Genomic DNA, 18,303 nt, shown 5'->3' on the forward strand with positions numbered 1-18,303 from the left:
ATACACTACCAATCTACCACCTTATTCTCCTCCAACAAATCCTCATGCTTCCTCTTACTCACTCAACTGCTCACATGTTCTGGTTCTGAATGACTGGGCCCTATACACAGTGACCCACCTCTACATCTAAAGTTTTGACAGAGGGTTATTCTACTTCCTCAGGTCTGTGCATATAAACAAATTGAGAAGGAATACTAATGAGGGCTTATCAGCCATAAAATAATAGGATCACCCAAACATATAGGGAGTATCTACTCTTTAATGCTATGGAGACAGAAAAAGAAATACAGATTAGACATGAGAGAATCACATCAACCACATGCCCAAAGTCATTCAGCTAGCTAATTTGATCTGCTGGTAGTAGAGCCTTAGAGTAAGGGTATCCTGATTGCAGCTATAGATGAAAACTAGACTTTAGAGCTAAATTTATAGGCTTGGGACTTGACACCTGGAAGAAAGAACACCAAGGTGATAATGGTGGTTACCCCTGAGGAGAAGGTTGAAGGAGCACTTTCACTTTTTACTCTACATGCTTCTACATTATTTTTTAAGATGAACATGTAATCATGTGTTACTTCTATAATTAAAAACCAGAAAATGTAAAGGCAGGAGAGAAAATGAAATCTCACAGGGAGAGACTACAAAGAGAGAAAAGGCAAAGAACTTGGCAGTCCCAAATATGGACATAATTAGGGGGCAGAAGAAAGCAAAAGCAACGAAGAAGCAGCAGGAGAGGCAGGCAGAAAGAGAACTAGGAGAGTACAACAACTCTGTGGCCAAGGGAGGGAAGTTTCAAAAAGGAACTGAACAGTCAACAGAACCAAAAAGAGAAAAGGAGGGAGAGATAAGATGGCCGAACAGAATTTAGATTTGAAAGAGGCTTCTTAAAAATTGTAACCTTCTCCCTACATCATGCCCCTCAATCTTTGAGAAAACTGAGACCCAGAAAGGTTAAATGGCTGGCTAAATAGGTATTGGTAGCTAGAGGGCACAGCAAAAGGAGACCACAACATGTGTATGGATAGTCTGGCAAATGGGTCCAGCGGAAAGGAAGAGAAGATACCAGAAGATAAGGGAGATAACTGGATGTAGTGCCTGAAGTAGACAGGAAGAGACTGAAGGCAGAAGCAAACAAAAATCATACAACTTTTCCTCTGAAGCTGGATAACTTGTTTCCTTTTTCGTTTCGGTTATAAGACTAATGGGTCAGGGGAATCACTTAATGTACCGAGGTTTCCCCAGAACTCCACCCTTGGCACCCTTTCCCTCTCAAACTATACACATACCCTAGGTTCCATTTACCATCTATACATGAAAGACCCAAATCTCTATTCCAGCCCAAACCTTCTTCTTAGCCCCAGACCCAAGGGAGATGGGTCTCTACTTGGATATCTATAGGCATCCAAACTGAAATCTCCATCTCCACAATTCTAGTCCTGCTCCAGTGTTCTCCACCTCAGTGAAAGGCCCCACATGATGAATGCTTTTAGGCAAATTACCAAACATTATTTCATATTACATCTTTGTAAGCAAGATGAAAAAAAAATTCACTGGATGACAGTAAAGTTAGAGTCACAGCTATTAGAACAGCCTTACCCAATGAGTGTCCATTAACAGATTAATGGTAAGTTGCAAAGTCTTCAATTAGCCTCATTCAGCTCCATGCCAACTGTAGCAGATACTTGTAGCTAACCCCCAACAATACTTACCTCCTGGTGTTCATGCCCTTGTATAATCCCCTTGCCTTGAGTGTGGGCGGGACCTGTGACTAGCCTTTAGCCAATAGAATACAGCAAAGGTGATGGATGTCATTTTCATGCTTATATATAATATATATGTCATTCCCATGATATATAGATAGATAGATACACACATAGATACACTTATATATAAGTATTCCTTCTTGCTGGCATGACACAGAGACATCTCTTGCTGGCCTTGAAGAAGCAAGCTGCTATGTTGTGAAGTGCCTGTGGAGAGGACCATGTGGCAGGGAACTACAAGCAGCCCCTAGGATCTGAGGGTCTCAATCCTACAACCACAAAGAACGAAATTCTCCCAACAGCCACATAAGCTTGGAAGAAGACCCCAAGCCTCAGATGAGACTGTAGTGCCAGCCGACACCTTGATTGCAGTCTAAAAGACTGAGTAAAGGACCCAGCTAAGCCATGACAGACTCATGACCCAGGGAAACTGTGAGATAATAGTTGAGTATTGTTTTGAGCCCATAGGTTTGTGGTAATTTATTATGCAGCAAAACAAAACTAATACACGAAGCAATATTTTATTAACTACTTGGATAAAGATATGCATGAAATATGTATGATGATGCTAAAACTAACAAGATGAACAAGAAATAAAAATTTAACTACATTAATGTTTAAGTAAAAGCCTAGACAGAAAGGCTTTTTGTAAAAAAAAATTAAAAAGAGACAGACGGACACATACTTGGAGAAAGAAGTAGGCCTTAGGTTCATTATGAGCTCATAGTAAGATGTAGCTATCAAAAACCCACTACTATTTGAGACCATACTAACAAAATATAACGTACAAAACAAAAGGAGAAGCAGTCCTATTGTGCCAAATGAACTGGTCAAATGAAATCAATAAATATATCCTGGGTGCCTCTATTTAAGGCACTAGGAGGAATAGAGGGACATCTTTGTTCCTGTCCCTCAAGTATTTCCCACTCTATCCAGGGAGCTAAGATAAACACATTAAAAAGTTAAACCATAACAAAGAATTTAAATAATAGTTTAAGACAATGACAGAATGAATGTTATGAAGCAGGCATCAGAATTCATCTGGCAATTAGTTAAAGGCAGTAACAGAAGCAAGAGTTCAGAAGAGCGAGCCAACACGTCATTATCAATATTATGACTATTGTTTTGCAAATATGATATAAAAGTGAGTGTATTCAACACTGGCATTCAATTTCACATTACTGAGCACAAGCACTCAAATTTTGAAAATGTGGAGGTGAAAAAAACATTCAAACAAGCTGTGCTATTTCAGTGGCTTTTTAGTGACAGATATTACATTTTACAGATGAGTAAATATGGACAAAAGGGTTAAAGAATTTGTTCGTGATTACAAGTCAGTAAGTCATTGTACTGAAAAGCAGATTTTCTCTTAATCTAGAATGCTAATGAAAATGCACATTACCTTTCTAGGTTACAATGGCTACCTTTGGTTAACATGACGTTTTCACTAAAATAATTTGAAATCCTGAGTCATCCCTTACTCTTCTTCTCCCTCCAAAGTTGACCAGTAGTCAAACTTTGTCATTTCTTCCTTCGTGATGTCTCTCACATTTATCCCTTCCTTTAAATTCCCAAAGTCAACATCTTATATCCAGGGCCTCATAGTGTCCTACCTGAATCTCTTTCAGCAATGTCCTAACTAATCTTCCTAATTCCAGTATCCCCTTCCCATCTGTCTTGCTTAGTTCTAACCATGACATTCTCTGCTCAAAGCCCTTCAATTGCCATCCGCCCCCCTGCAACTGCTTACAGAATGAAGTATGGATCTCCTAGTTTGGGAGCCAGAGTTGGATTCCAGTCCTGGCTCCACCACTTCCTAGCTATGTGACTTAGAGCCTCATTTTTCTCATTTGTTAGATGAGGATAATCAACCGCTCCATAGGTCCTGGTTTTCCTGGGTCAGTCTCTGTCTATACTTACCCGATCTGATTAGCTTCTCTCTCAAAAGTGTCCTGGTTTTGACAATAAATCATTTGGTCAATAAAGAGTTGTTATGACTATTTAATGAGACCATACATATAAATATAACAAGCCTGGCATGATACTCTCTTTTCTCATTCCCCCAAATGCACCTTGTACTTTGCTGCCCAAAAATTATATCTCTAACATCAACAACCATAGAAGACCCTATCCACACTCCATGGTCTACCTCAGATGCCACCTCCTCACCTTTGTCTAACTCCTAGGGTATTCAAAACCTCTCTTGGAACGTGTATCTAAAACGAGCTTGGGTCATGGTTACTTGTGTGTGTGTTTTAACTTCCTCAGAGACTAGCTGTGGTGAGGACAGTGTCCACTTCTGATTCCTCGTAGTCTCACTCTCACACGTGACACATAGTAGTGTCCTCTATACAGAAGATACTCACTAAATAACTTAAATTTAGAAAAAATCCAAAATTTTGGCAACAGAATTGCATTTCACTTACCCATTAAGTGTTTATTCGAGCTTCTGCTTTCTGACTCCCTTAAGATCATTTCACTTGCTCATTAGTACCACAGCAAGGGTACTCTAACATGAAGTTTCCTTCTTTCACAGCAGGCCAATTGTTTTGGGGTGGTGGTGGAGGAGGGAATTCTTAGCGATGGTCCTAGGAATACAGAGTGGCCAAGAGCACAGGTTCTAGAGGCAGACTGCCTTGGATCCAGGCTCTATCATTTATGAGCTCAGAATCCATGTAAAGCACTTGGAAAAAGCACATGCTAAGTATTCTATAAATGATAGCTATTGTTATTTGTTCTCTCCTTGACCTCAACTAAATCAGAATACTTTACTATGGAGTGAGGCCTCTCAGCAACCTCCTCTACACAGGGCAGCCAAGTACCAGCTCTCAGCAGATACAAAGTCCAGCACACTCAAGGCTCAGGGTCTTCTCTGTCTTTCTAGGATGTCTGGTTTCTTCTCCCAGTTCCTCCCTCCTTTATGCCTAGTCCAAGCTGGGGCCATTTCTAACAGCTTCTCTGATGACCAGCAAAGATGAGAATCTTCCTGTCTGGTTCCCTAAGCATAACGTCCAGGTCCAGGTTCAAGTTCAACCTCAAACCACACTCCAGGCAGCTCCTCACGCTCTATGTTTTCCACAATCAGAAAAATCTCTCAAAAGTTGCATTCCTTATGATTCCAGTCTTTCTATGCCTCCCTACAGCCTGAAATTACTTAGCTTTTCTCCTTTCTCACAATTGTTTCCATCACTCCAGTCTCTGCCACTTGCCCAATTACATCTTGGGCATAAAATTACACATCCTACAGTAAAATGCGTCTTGCTTCTTCATCCATTAATAAGTTTTCTGCCATCCATCTCCTGGCTAAAATCCCAAATATTAGAGAATCAGGGTCAGTTAAGACAGGCTAGTGACTCTTGTCTCTAAAGGCACTTAAATGAGTGAAGAAACTATTCATTACACTAAATCACAAGGACATTTAGCTGGACATTCCTTTGACCTCTTGTATCTCAGGCAAATGCCTTCTTTTTGTGGGGGAAGTGGGATACAATAAGCTTGAAGCATTTGAGGATTGAATTCAATTAAAACTTTATTATGTAAATAATGGGCAACTTACATCCTCTCCACTGCAAACATAAGACTATACCTGCATTCCTGCATTCCTCCTCAGGTCTCTAAGCAAAAAGCTCGGGAAGTTGTAGCCTAGCATTCAGTTAAAATATTTAAACAAGTTGAACAGGAACAACAACTATTTTATCCAAACACTGAGATACTTAATTGTTTAATTGTGGCCTAGAATACAATTACTATGCTACTTAGGTATTAAAATACCCACAGATCAAAACTAATGACATAATTGAAATTGGTTCACCAAAAAAACCCTAATAAAATCACAATTTTTACCTAATTTTATCTCACTTTCCTAGCATTCAGCTTTAACAAAGCCGCAGCGCCCTCCCCACCCTCCTCCACCCCATGCCCCTGGCCCCTGAGCCCCTGGCCATGCTGATTACCTGGTGGCTTTCTAAGGCCCCTGGTTTGCCCAGACTCTGCCTCCTGTGCTTCAGACCTGACCTCTCACCTCAACCATTATTACAAATTTTATTTCTTAGTATAATAGTATCAGAAAGGAATCAAGTGGGGTACGGGTTTTATTTAAATTTTATTATCTAAAGGTATTGTGCTTGTTGTAAACAAGTCAAACAGTATAGAAAGGTGTCAAGTGAAAATAAAAAACTTCTAGCCCCGCCACCCCTAATCTTGAAGGTGACAACTGATAATTGTTTTTTGTGCATCGTTCCAGAAAACATCTATGCATATGTAAGTACACATATATACAAACTCACAGCTATCTATCCCATACCTCCCCTCTTCTTTCTGTTGTATAAATGGGATCATATAATACCATTCTGCACCTTTTTTTCCCTACTTAAAATGTATCTTTGGGGTTGGCCCAGTGGTATAGTGGTTAAGTTCATGCACTCCACTTCAGTGGCCCGGGGTCCACGGTTTTGGATCCCAGGCACAGACTTACACACCACTCATTAAGCCATGCCGTGGCGGTGTCCCACATACAAAGTAGAGGAACACTGGCACAGATGTTAGCTCAGCAACAATCTTCCTTAAGCAAAAAGAGAAAGGTTGGCCACAGATGTTAGCTCGACAACAATCTTCCTCATCAAAAAAAAGAGTGTCTTGGACATCACTCCCTGTCATTATATACAGATCCACCTCATTCTTTTTAATGAAATGCACAGCAGTCCACAGCGTGTCTACACCACTATTAGTATAACCAGTCTCTCCTGATGGGTATCAAGATTGTCAATAGTGAAAAACTAGCAACAATGAGGCAACTAACATTCTTGTAACAAGGAACTTTTGTGCAGTTCCTTTGTAAACTAGATTCACTGAGACAAAGGGTATACACATCTTACATTTTGATAAGGACTTCCAAGCTACCCTACAAATGGACTGTAACAATTTATACTCTCACCAACACTGCACAGAGGTGGGCTTTCACATCAATCACCCGGTCTGAAGTTCCTGCAGCTCAAACAGGAAACTAGATATTTAACACAAGAATAGCAGCGCACTGATGATTTTGTTACATCTTTCATTTTAACACAGTTTAGAAAACCAAGTGTCACTGTTGGTGGCAGCCACACCTTGCTGTGATTAGCTTTGCTCCCACCCAAATGCAAATTCAGAGGGTGCTATTTCTCAGAATTAATCCAGCTCTTAAATAATGAATTCCTTAGGTTCAGAGATTTTATTGCGTGAATTCAGCATAGAAGAGAAACTTATACTGCTCCTGGCAACATCCTCCACAATTATCTCTAACACCAGGAGCGCTACATAATGCTGTGATATAAGGTGGTTTCCACTCACCCATACTTAGTTAAAGGCATTGGCAATGGAGGCACACTTTGAATATGTCAGAACTCAGTCTATCAGCATATTCATGGCATGGGATAATCTGATTGAGAGATTTTGCTAGTTTAACAGAGAATAGGGCTTTTGTGCGGTGACGGTGAATGTCTGTAAGCATCACTGCATAGAATCTAGTAAATCACATCTAGAAAAACACTTGTTTAACATTTCATAGTATTTTGCAAAGCACTTTAGCACATCTTACCTCATTTAATCTTCATGGGAATCCTGGTGGGAAGGCAAGGCAATGATTACTCATTAAACAAACATTCAATGCACACGTAGTATGTGCTGGGCACTCTCTGCGAGGCAGCTGGTATGCAAAGATGAATCTGAGACTCCCCTCTCCTTCGCTGTCACCCTGCCCTATCCAATCTATCCGCAAAGCCTTCACATTGCACTTAGGATATTTGATAACATGGCCTACAAAACCCTATGTGACCAGCACCCTGCCCACCCTTCCAATCTCAGCCTGTGCCCCTGTATACCTCCTTCACTATGGTCCAGCCACACCGGACCATGCTGGAGAAGAAGCCAGGTTCTTTCCACCTCAGAGATTTCATTTCCTCTGCCTAGGATGCTCTTCCCCCAACTCTTAGCCTGGGTAACTCCTACTCATCTTTCAGGTCTCAGCTGAACCTGTCACTTCCTCCCAGACCCCTCCTCCCGATAAATTATGTCTTAACTATTGTTCTTTTGCAGAGAACTTTACTTCATAGCACTCTCAACACTTTATAATGAAATATTTGTGTATTTACTTGCATTTCAACTCCCCCACATGACGGCAAGACTTAGGAAGCAAGGTTTCAGGAAAGACTACAGAGAGGAGGCGACCCCTGAGCTGATGGCTGAAAGGTAAGTAGGCGTTTGCCAGGAATGTGACCTACTGAAATGATCTAGGTCACCAGGGGTGGACTGCACATGGGGAAGAACAAGGACTGTGTGGTGCCTCTCAGACTGTTGGCTTTGATTATCTGGGTGGATGGTGGTACAATCATTCAATATAGAGAATGTAAGAGGAAGCGGCTCTATTATTATTTATTACCAGGGTACAGAACCCAAGGAAAAGAAGGCCTTGCAGAGTTGGGAATTTGAATGGCAGTGATTCCTCTGTCTACCTGCCTCTCACCACTCTCAAGATAAATAGGAAGGATCACGAGTTCAACCTGGGAATATTCAGAGCTGAGTCATAGGTGGCCACAGGTCAAGCCAGGCCAAGGGAGGGCAGTGGAAGGACCAGAAGACTTAGGACAGACAGGGCCAGGGGGTTTCTCTACATCTGAACACTTTCTGGCCCGAAGATGTCAATGATGTAATTTTGCGTGATTACCTTTTTGCGTGGGGGCTAGAAGAAAAGGAAAAGGAAACAGTGCCCAGCGTATCTCACACACTTGGTAATATCTATTTTCATTCCACTGGATGGTCCCTATCTTGGATTTATTTCTAACTGCTCTATGTCACAATTTCTGCTTTGCTCTTCATGAAAGTAGTTAGGGCAGAAATCCTAAATAAATACAATAAAATGCTACCTAACGCCTGAATGGTATTGGGTTGAAAAGCATCAAAATATGTCATTACTAAGGGGGTTACCTCATCCTATTAACTCCTCAACAGCTTCTTTGGTCTAACCACAGGTCTGTAAATACCTGGGGTGTTAACAGAAGGTAGGAAGAATAAGAATCTGGCGTTTGTTGCGACCCATAGTGAAACTTTCTAGTTTCCCCCTCCCCCCGCCCTGCCACACACAGCACAGCATTACACGAAACCGGAAGCTTTGAATCATAATTCTGGTTAAAACATAACAAGCTATAGTTTATTTCAAAAATGCTAACAGAGTGACAGGAAGAAAAAATACATCCTGGAAGCCTCAATGAAAAAGAATTCTTTGGAAAAAAAGCTAAATTTTCAAAGTAGCAACAAAGCATAGTAGGGAAAGACTACCATTTAGCAGAAAAGCATAAAATAGCCAAGCCTAGAGGAGGCAGTGTAACACAGTAGAGCTAAAGGCAGAGAGATAGGCAGAGAGGGCGCTAGGCAGCATTGATCACCAGGAGCCGGGGGCCTGGGCCTGGCTCTGTACACCACGTAACGGCTGTACGACCTAGAATGAGTCTCACTGGGCCTCAGTTTCTTCCATTGCAAAATGAGACAGTTGAAACAGATGATCTCAAAAGATCCTTTCCAGCTTAGAAACATTCCTTTATGAGCATATCTAATTTTTTCCTGCCGCAATTATCATACAATCAGAGCAGCTAGGACAGGCTGGGCATTTTCATGATTCTCATTCTCCATCCACAACTGTGTGAAGCAAATATTATCACAGCCTTTTGCATATTTTAATAGTAAAGGTCAACATTCATGGGTGCTTAACAAATGCCAGGCAGTGTTCAAAGGCTGTATATGTATGTATTAACTCGCTTCATCCTCCCAATAATCCTATGAGTAGGTATGATTATTATTATCCCCATTTTACAGACAAAGAGGGTGAGGCACAAAGAGATAAAATAACTTGCCCATGGCTAGAAGTGACAGAGCCAGGATACAACCCCAGGGAGTCTGTCTCCAGAGACTACACTTGACCCCAGATGAGACCACTGAGGCTTTCGAAGTTTAGGTGACTTTGGCTACCAACTGACAGAGCTGGCTTCAGCTCTAGATGTATCACATTCCCCGTGCTCCTTCCACAGCCATAGGCTTGGGAGGGAACGGCTGGTTCTTAGAGAAAACTTTTCTGAAAGATTGCTTTTGATTATTTTGAGTAATAGTATAGGGCCACCCGCCCCCGCCACCTATTCCACCCTGCTGAGGAGGTGTAGCAGGGCAATGGTGAAGAGAGATGAAGAACTCATTGCTTGTACATGCCACAGGTGAGACACTGTGCCAGACAGAGAAAAACCGGGGTGAGGGGTGGTGGGGGGACTCCACTTCTTTATTCCTGTTCTAACAGCATGGTGTTTGTTCGAGAGTCACGCAGATGCTAACGTTTGGGTCAACAGGCAGGAGCGGATGGCTTTCCCTAGGAGGTGGTGGTCCTACTATCGAGCCGCACAGCCATGCAGACTTCACAGTGAAGCTCTGTCATCAGCTCACTGACTGCTGTGTCATGCTCCCCCGGCCTCGGGGGTTAGCCAAATCACCAGAGGGTTACAAATACCCTGTGATGTGCTGGGAAAAAATCTGCAAGGTTGAAACATAGTTCCTTTGGATCTGAAGCCAACAAAACAATTGCTCATTGCAACTAGCGATTTTATTACCATTTTCCTCTGCCTTATTTTCACGCTTACCCTGACATATTTTGCCACCTTACCTTATTATGTAACTCCAACATTAGATGAAGTGTAATTTCCCCATTTTTGTACAATCTCCTTGTCCCCATTCTCACGTCCAAAAGAGTTTTGGGAGTCAACAGGAGAGAGGGGCAAAAACTACAAGAGTACTCGAGAAGTATTAAGAGCAAAAAACTGCTCTAACTGAACCCTCAGGGGCTTCGTTTCTTTTTTTTTAATTTGGAGGTAGAGGGGGGTACAGAACGGCTGAAGCCCACCCAATTCACTCCTTGGGGGTGTTACTTTATCTTATTTTCAAATAACTTCTGATTCTAAAAGTAGTAAATATTCATTGTATAAAATTTGGAAAATAAAGTTATAAAAAACGAAGAAGCAATAAGTGCCTCATACTCCCTGGAGATAGCCACTTTAACAACTTGACCTCATTTCCTTCCATTCTGTATTTATGGTCACGGTCATAGGTGTATATGTGACATGAAACACACAGACACACACATAAACCCACACTTCAATTAAAAAGATAGACATGGGATAATCTCATATTTTCCCATTATATCATGAAGATTTTCCTCAGCATTAGTCTTGATTTTTAACAGCCATATATTTCACTCTGTGGACGTGCCATAATTTACTTACATTCCCTTACTATGGAAATTGTGTCTTCAGTTTTTCACTATTATAAATACCTTAGTATATAAAGCTGTGCACATATATCTGATATTTCCTTCAGAAATTATCCTTTTTCAAATCAACAAGGAATTCATGCTATTTACAGAAAAATGGGAAGATAAAAATAAAGTCAAGTGTAATTACTTTTTTTTTTAATACTTTTGTGTATATCCCCTCAGACTTTTCTTCAAATTACACATACACGGGCACAAACACATATATTAAATGGAATCATACTATTGCTAATAAAAAATAACAGTTACTAATAACTAACAACATGGTAACTATTATTAGTAACTGTTATTTTTAACACATAGGGTTATTAGTTAGGCACTGTGATTTTCTCGTTTCATCCTCCCAGCCACCTCATGTGTTAGCTCAGCGGTTCCCAAACTTGTCTGCACACTGGAGTCACCTGCGGGGATTCGAAAATCTTGAGCGCTGCATCTGGTCCTGAGAGATTCGCATTACTCGGGCAGGGTGAGGCGTGAGCTTGGCAGGGTGTAAGAGAGCCCCAGGTGATCCTAAGAGCATACAAGGAGGGACTACTAAGTCCGCTTCTATTTTACCCTCTGTTACTGATGTGGCAGTTGAGGAACACTAAGGTTAGTGACTGCCCGACATCACCCAGCTGATAAAGATGTAGCTGGGATTTGAATCCAGCTCTAAGCCCAGAGCCCAGACTTTTAACTATTGAAAATTTGGGATCTGCTTTCGCCCCACCACCACCCATTCAACATCATATTGTGAACCTATTTCTAGGTTAATAATAGAACGCTACATTATCGTTTCAGTAACTAGAGTAGTCCATCGTATCGATGCATCAGAATGCAAGTGTCACCATTTTTTCCCCACTATAGAAAATGGTGCAGTTACTGTCCTTATTGATACATTTTTGTGCACATCTTTAATTATTTCCTTAGGATAAATTCCAAGAAAAGGAATTGCTGGGTCAAAAGGTAAAAAAATATTTTAAAGCTTTTGGGGGCTGGCCCCGTGGCCGAGTGGTTCAGTTCACGCGCTCCGCTGCAGACGGCCCAGTGTTTCGTTAGTTCGAATCCTGGGCGCGGACATGGCACTGCTCATCAGACCACGCTGAGGCAGCGTCCCACATGCCACAACTAGAAGAACCCACAACGAAGAATACACAACTATGTACCGGGGGGCTTTGGGGAGAAAAAGGAAAAAATAAAATCTTTAAAAAAAAAATATTTTAAAGCTTTTGATAAATATTGCCCAACTGACATTTCCACCAGAAGTATGTGAGAAAGTCTGCTTCCGTGTCCTTGCCAACACAGTTTTGTCATTTCTTTTTAATCTTTGCAAATTTTACTGGAGGAAATGGTATGCCATTTTAGTTTCCCTTTCTTTCACTAGTACTGAGAACATTTCTTCTTGTTTATTGGCCTTTTGGATTTCTTCTTTTATGTATTTTCCTATCCCCGTCCTTTGTACATTTTTCTAGTAAAATACTTGTATTTTTCTTATTGCTCTGTAAGTCTTACGTATTAAGGATAATGAGTCTTGTTCCAATTGCTTCTAGTTTTCTCATTAACTTTATTTATGGTTTCCAGCCAAAATTTTAAGTTTTCATATAGTTGATTATATTAAGTCTTTTTCTTTATTATTCCACCTTTGATGTTATGCATATAAATACCTTCCCTACCTCAAGATTATATATTTTCCTATATTTTTTAGATCCTTTATCATTCCTCTTCTTCATTAAAAACCTTTTTTTTTTTTTTGAGGAAGATTAGCCCTGAGCTAACATCTGCTGCCAATTCTCCTCTTTTTGCTGAGGAAGACTGGCCCTGAGCTCACATCTGGGCCCATCTTCCTCTACGTCATATGTGGGATGCCTACCACAGCATGGTGTGCCAAGCGGTGCCATGTCTGCACCCAGGATCCGAACCGGCGAACCCCGGGCCGCTGAAGCAGGACGGGCGCACTAAACCGCTGCACCACAGGGCCGGCCCCAAAACTTTGAATTCTTTAGTGCAGCAGTTCCCAAACAGGATTACACATCAGAATTCCTTACAGAGCTTCTTTAAATGCTCAGTTCTTAAGACTGGATCACAGTTTAGGAGGATGAGACCTGAGCAGGAATATTTTTAAAAGCATCACAGGCAATTCTGAAGCATCTCCTCCTTTACTGAGAAACACTATGTTAATCCTCCTAAATTTATGTCGGTGTCATTTTTCCAAATTACTTCAGCACATTTGTTAAAGAAATAATTTCATGAATTTGAAATGCTACCTTTCTCCTGTTGGTAAGCTCCATGAAGGCAGAGATCATACCTGTTTTTACTGATCACTGGATCTCTGGGGCCCTGCATAGTGCCTGGGGCACAACTGGTGCTTAATAAACGTTAATTGAATAAATAACACCCGACAACACAAGTCTCCAGCCTCATCCCACCCCAAACTGGCTTGTCTTCTCTTCAATATTTTCTTGACCATTAGGCCAATAAAACTGATGCCATTAATGATGACCCTGAGTTATCCAAAACATTAAGTGATGCCCAGTACACTCTGTTTAAAGTGGCCAGGAAATGTATTAGAGGGCTCCATCAAATAAAGTCAAAATCTTCAAGGTGGCCATGTTTGAGAGGTATGGGAATGCTCATCCAGTTCTTCATGGAGGAACCAGACAGCACTGACCGGAAAGGCTCAGTGGACTTGGCTTCCTCCCGCTCTCAGAGTTCCTCAGCTAGCTCCAGAGACTGACTTGGAGCTTGCTGGAGCTGAGGCTAGACCCACAAACTCCCTCTTCCACTAGCCCGTGGAAAGAAAATTGGAACAGGAATCAGAAGACCTGGGTTTTAGTCCTGTCACTACTATCACCCTCTTTGACCATGGGTATGTCACTTCACCTCTGGGGCTTGAGCTAGATGTTTTCTAAGGATCTCTTCAGATCTCCACCCCTACCTAAAGACCCAAACAGACTACCACGGGGCAGGGCTTCCAAGGACAACCTGAAATTCCCTCCACAGAACAGAGGCCCTGTCCCACCCCAGGCTACAGCAAAATAACAGTGATAATTGTAGTAGTAGTGGGAACAACAGCAGCTATTGCTTAATTTTACTATGCACTTATTATATGGTAGATAATATTCTAAAAGTCTTACTACTAATAATAATGGCACACACTTATATGGCACTTACTATGTTCCGAGCGCTTTGCATATATTAACTCAATTAATCTTCACAACAACCCTATTATTATCCCCATTTTACAAAGGAGGAAACTGAGACACAGAGATGTTAAGGGACTTGCCCAAGGTCTCACAGCTACCAAGTGATGGATCCAACAGAGTTGAACCCAGACTCATACTTTTAACTACTATACCCTATTGCCACTGACACTATCGTCGTCCTATGCTTCTCACTTCAGAGGGTGCACAAAATAAGGAATAAGTTGCAATCACTTATATGGAATACTTCCCTCTTCACTAATGCTAGAAAAATTAGAAAAATTTACTTCAATGTGATTTCAAGAAGATCAGATTTCAGGGCCTGAGATAGCAAAATATGTTATTTATTAAGAAAATACATTTGATTAAGAATTGTTATCCACTAAAATGTTTTTATTATAAAACAAATAAATCATTAACTACTAATGGCATTTCCATTAAATGTAGAGAAAAAACACAAGCTCTTTATGCATCATTAGGAGCAAAACTTTCAATCCCCACCTGCACAAACTTCAGTCCCATACTTTCAGAGCTGTCTTTTACTCATCGACCTGACAGCCCACAGGTGTCTCAAAACAAAACAGGCCAAACCCAACTCAGTACACTAACTTCCCACCATCCCCTTGCCCTTCTCACCTCCTACCATGTTCCGCATCCCAGTGAACAGCACCACTGGCCCCAGGCACCCAAATTGGGTGTCGACCCAGGCTTGGTTCCCCCCCCAATCCAGTCACAGAACATTCCTAGAATTCATCCCATTCTCTCTATCCTTGCTGCCCCTGCTTCTGCTCAGACCCTCATTATCTCTTCCCTAAACCACTATACCAAAAACCACCCAACTGGCTCTTGGCTTCCTTTCTCTCCAGCTCCAACTCAACCGCAACGCTGCTGCCAAAGTAATCTTTCTAAAACAAAATCTGATTATGTTACTTCCCTGTTTAGAATCTTTGTCTTCAGGATAAAGTGTAAAATCCTTCCTAGAACATACAAGGTTCTTTGTTATCTGGCCTCCGACTACCTTCCCTGCTTCATCTGAGGTCGTGCCCCACACATCTCACACGAGACAAACAGAGCAACTTGGAAGTTCCCAAACAGTGCTTCTCTGTCTGCCCAGAATGCAATTCTCTCATTTGCCCATCTGGCAAACTCCCACTCATTTTTTTCAGACCAGCTCAAAACTCAGAGTTCATCATGCTTTGCTCTGGACTTCCATCGCATTTTGCACCTCTCGCTATCGTAACACTGATCCAACACAATTATTTGTCTATATGTCTGTCTTTCCCTTAAGACACAGAACCCTAGCATAGGTATTCATCTCTGTATCCTGTTTGTTGAGTGAAAGAATGTCTCAGGATTTAAACGAGAATATCTAAACTGCTCCTGACAAATGCCCATTGTGTGAGTCAAAGCAGGCATACAGGCCGAATCCCATTTCAACAAATATCTTTAAACTGACAATCCTCATACATCAAAAATACTTGTTACATGTGTGTACCTACATTCTTGAAGCCATTACCAACAGGAGACAGTTTTAAAAGATCCATTAGACCACCAACAAACCTACCTGGTGAACATTTCTCGATATTCGAGCTCTTTCCTTCTACTCCATCTAAGTGGTCCTTAACCTTTTGTGGGTCACAGACCAATTGGGGTAGTGTCTGCCTATCATCTCTTAAACCCACACTCCCTTTTGATAAACAAAAATCCCACACACCCCTGGAGATTCTGATACTCTCCCAAAAGGCACAATCCTCAACCTCACCAAAAATAAAAAATAACTTTGTATGTGATAGGAATTTACAGGTTCACAAGAGATGTCATCCCTCAGGCAAAATATCATTGAGCTTTGCTCTTGGGGGGTTCATAGTATTAAAGGAGGTATTTTCCTTCTATCACCAAATATAAACATTATAACATTAAGTATGCTTCAAAGTCTTTATTGGGAAGAGGAAGCCAGGGAAGCGCTGACATCTGTCTCCCCCACCTTTGAGAACCTTATGACAGAAATTTGCCGGAAACAAATGAAAAACACAAATATAAAAAATATCCTCCATTTCCTCACATATAACCCTCACAAGCACATGTTCAAACAAAGGGAGTTCTTTGAAAATGCTTCTGGCACTACATTTTCCTGTTACTCCCCCACCCCTACCCCCACTTTAAAATAATTTGAACTTCTAGCTAGCAGCAATTTCTTTTAAACTAATATGCTTTGTCCTTGTGAAGACAAAGGGTTAAATTAAAGAAACAGCTGGCTGCCTGCCACTGGCTTGGGGGGTTGGGTAGGGACGGAGGATAGAGAAGGAGGAAAAACCAGTTAGAGAAATAAGTGCCAATGTCTTACCCTGCCACATGGCCATCTTGATCCTATCCTCTCCCACGTTGGGACCACAGGCTCAGAGCTTCCCAGGGCCCCCCAGTTTTGGAGGGAAGCTTGACTTGGACGTAGATGGAACAGCAGCTGTGGGGCCTTGCTTTCTGCAAGATGCTCCAGCCCTGAACCTGAAAATGTAAACAGAAAAATGAATACCTAAATGAAAAAAAAACATTTCCGATCCTTGAAAATTATCTCCTGTCCCTCTCTGAACCTCTCTTTCAAAGATATGCGGACCCAGGCAGTGTCAAGTTTCCCTGAGCAGCAAGGCATCACTGAAGACAGAATGGGGAGACCTAGAGTCAGTTAATACTGCCACTGAGTGCGGTCCAATTCAGCACGAATCACTGGATCTTCCGTACATGGGTTTTGGAAGCTCAAAGGATGGGGGGTTGGATGAGATAACTGTTACACGTCTTTTCTATCTCGAAGTTTCACGCTTTGGAGAATGAAGAATGGCATAATATCCAGTGCCTGTCCCAATCCCCCAATTTTACATTAAAAAATAGTAGAAAGAGAGCAAATTTTGTGACTAAAGTTTTAAAATAGATCTTGTATAGGAAAAGAAAAGAAAGGAAGCATGATAAAAAGTCAAGAGCGATGCCCTCTGGGCTATGGTTCTTCACCTCCGCTTCGTTATACTTCCCCACACTTTGCCAACGTCCTATAGGGAGCACACATTGCTTTTATAATCTGGGGGGAAAGGAAGAAAAGGAAAAGAAAAGTGTAAAAATAATACTAATTTAAGTAAAACTAAATTAATTCAGCTAATTCCTATTTTTAAAACGTCAAATTCAGTCTTAGTACAATACTATTGGCAAGGATACGAAAGGCACCAGAAATGGGAGAAAAAAACGAATCATCTGACTACTTCATTTGATTCAGAGGTTTAATGTATTAAACACTTTGCTTGTCCATTTAAACAAGTTCTTCATTAATAAACTGGTCTTCCTTGTGTAGCATACAAGCCAATCTGCTTTTTCTAAGAAAAAGTCCTCACCTTTTTGACCTGGTGAACATCGAAGTAGACTGCTATTTCCATAGCTTTTCTACAGGCAACACCTCCGCCCCGAAGTGAAAGCGCTCATACACACAGGCTGAAAGCTAATACGAACTTCAGAGCCATTATTTTGGCCTTCTCTAATGACTTTTTTTTTAAGGACAAAAGTGTGAATGTGTACACTAGTCCTAAAACAGCAATAGAGAAAAGACAATGCTTTGGATACGGAAAGGTTCGCGAAGTCCAAGAAAACTAGGAACTCACAAAGTCCCAGGATGAATTCACCAGGAAAAAACGCTCCGATGGCTTATCTGGAACCTGGAACAGTTTTGGTTTGGCTTTTTTTCTCTCTTTCTTATTTCGCGTACAGTTAAATAGTACTGATCCGCGCCTGGTGAGACCAGACGAAATTTAACATCTCTGAAGTCAAACCCGGGTAGTTGCTAATAAATGTATGAAGTTTATGTAAAGCAGATTCTTTCTGGCTTTTTATGCTCTACACTTCTAGATTTCCCTCACTTATTCGGGGTAGCTTACAGTGACGTTATCACACGGGCATACGTACAACTTCACTTGGCACTCCAGGAAACTGATTTGCTCTGAAACGTTAATAAAGGTAACGCGCATCAATGCGAAGGTAAAGCTTT

The 18,303-nt window shown here is 41.3% G+C and overlaps 1 protein-coding gene across 1 annotated transcript in view; it reads right to left on the minus strand.

Annotated features, from left to right (window-relative positions):
• The window catches only part of CLCN5 (chloride voltage-gated channel 5), a 133,077-nt gene extending 116,299 nt beyond the window's left edge, over positions 1 to 16,778 (minus strand). Inside the window, exon 1 of the mRNA XM_014857449.3 lies at positions 16,627 to 16,778. Within this exon, the coding sequence (XP_014712935.1) occupies positions 16,627 to 16,642 (16 nt within the window). The 5' untranslated portion in view covers positions 16,643 to 16,778. The remainder of the gene's footprint in view (positions 1 to 16,626) is intronic.
• Positions 16,779 to 18,303: the final 1,525 nt, after the last annotated feature.

The sequence above is a fragment of the Equus asinus genome, chromosome X (genome assembly GCF_041296235.1).
Source record: "Equus asinus isolate D_3611 breed Donkey chromosome X, EquAss-T2T_v2, whole genome shotgun sequence".
Classification (NCBI taxonomy): Eukaryota; Metazoa; Chordata; class Mammalia; order Perissodactyla; family Equidae; genus Equus; species Equus asinus.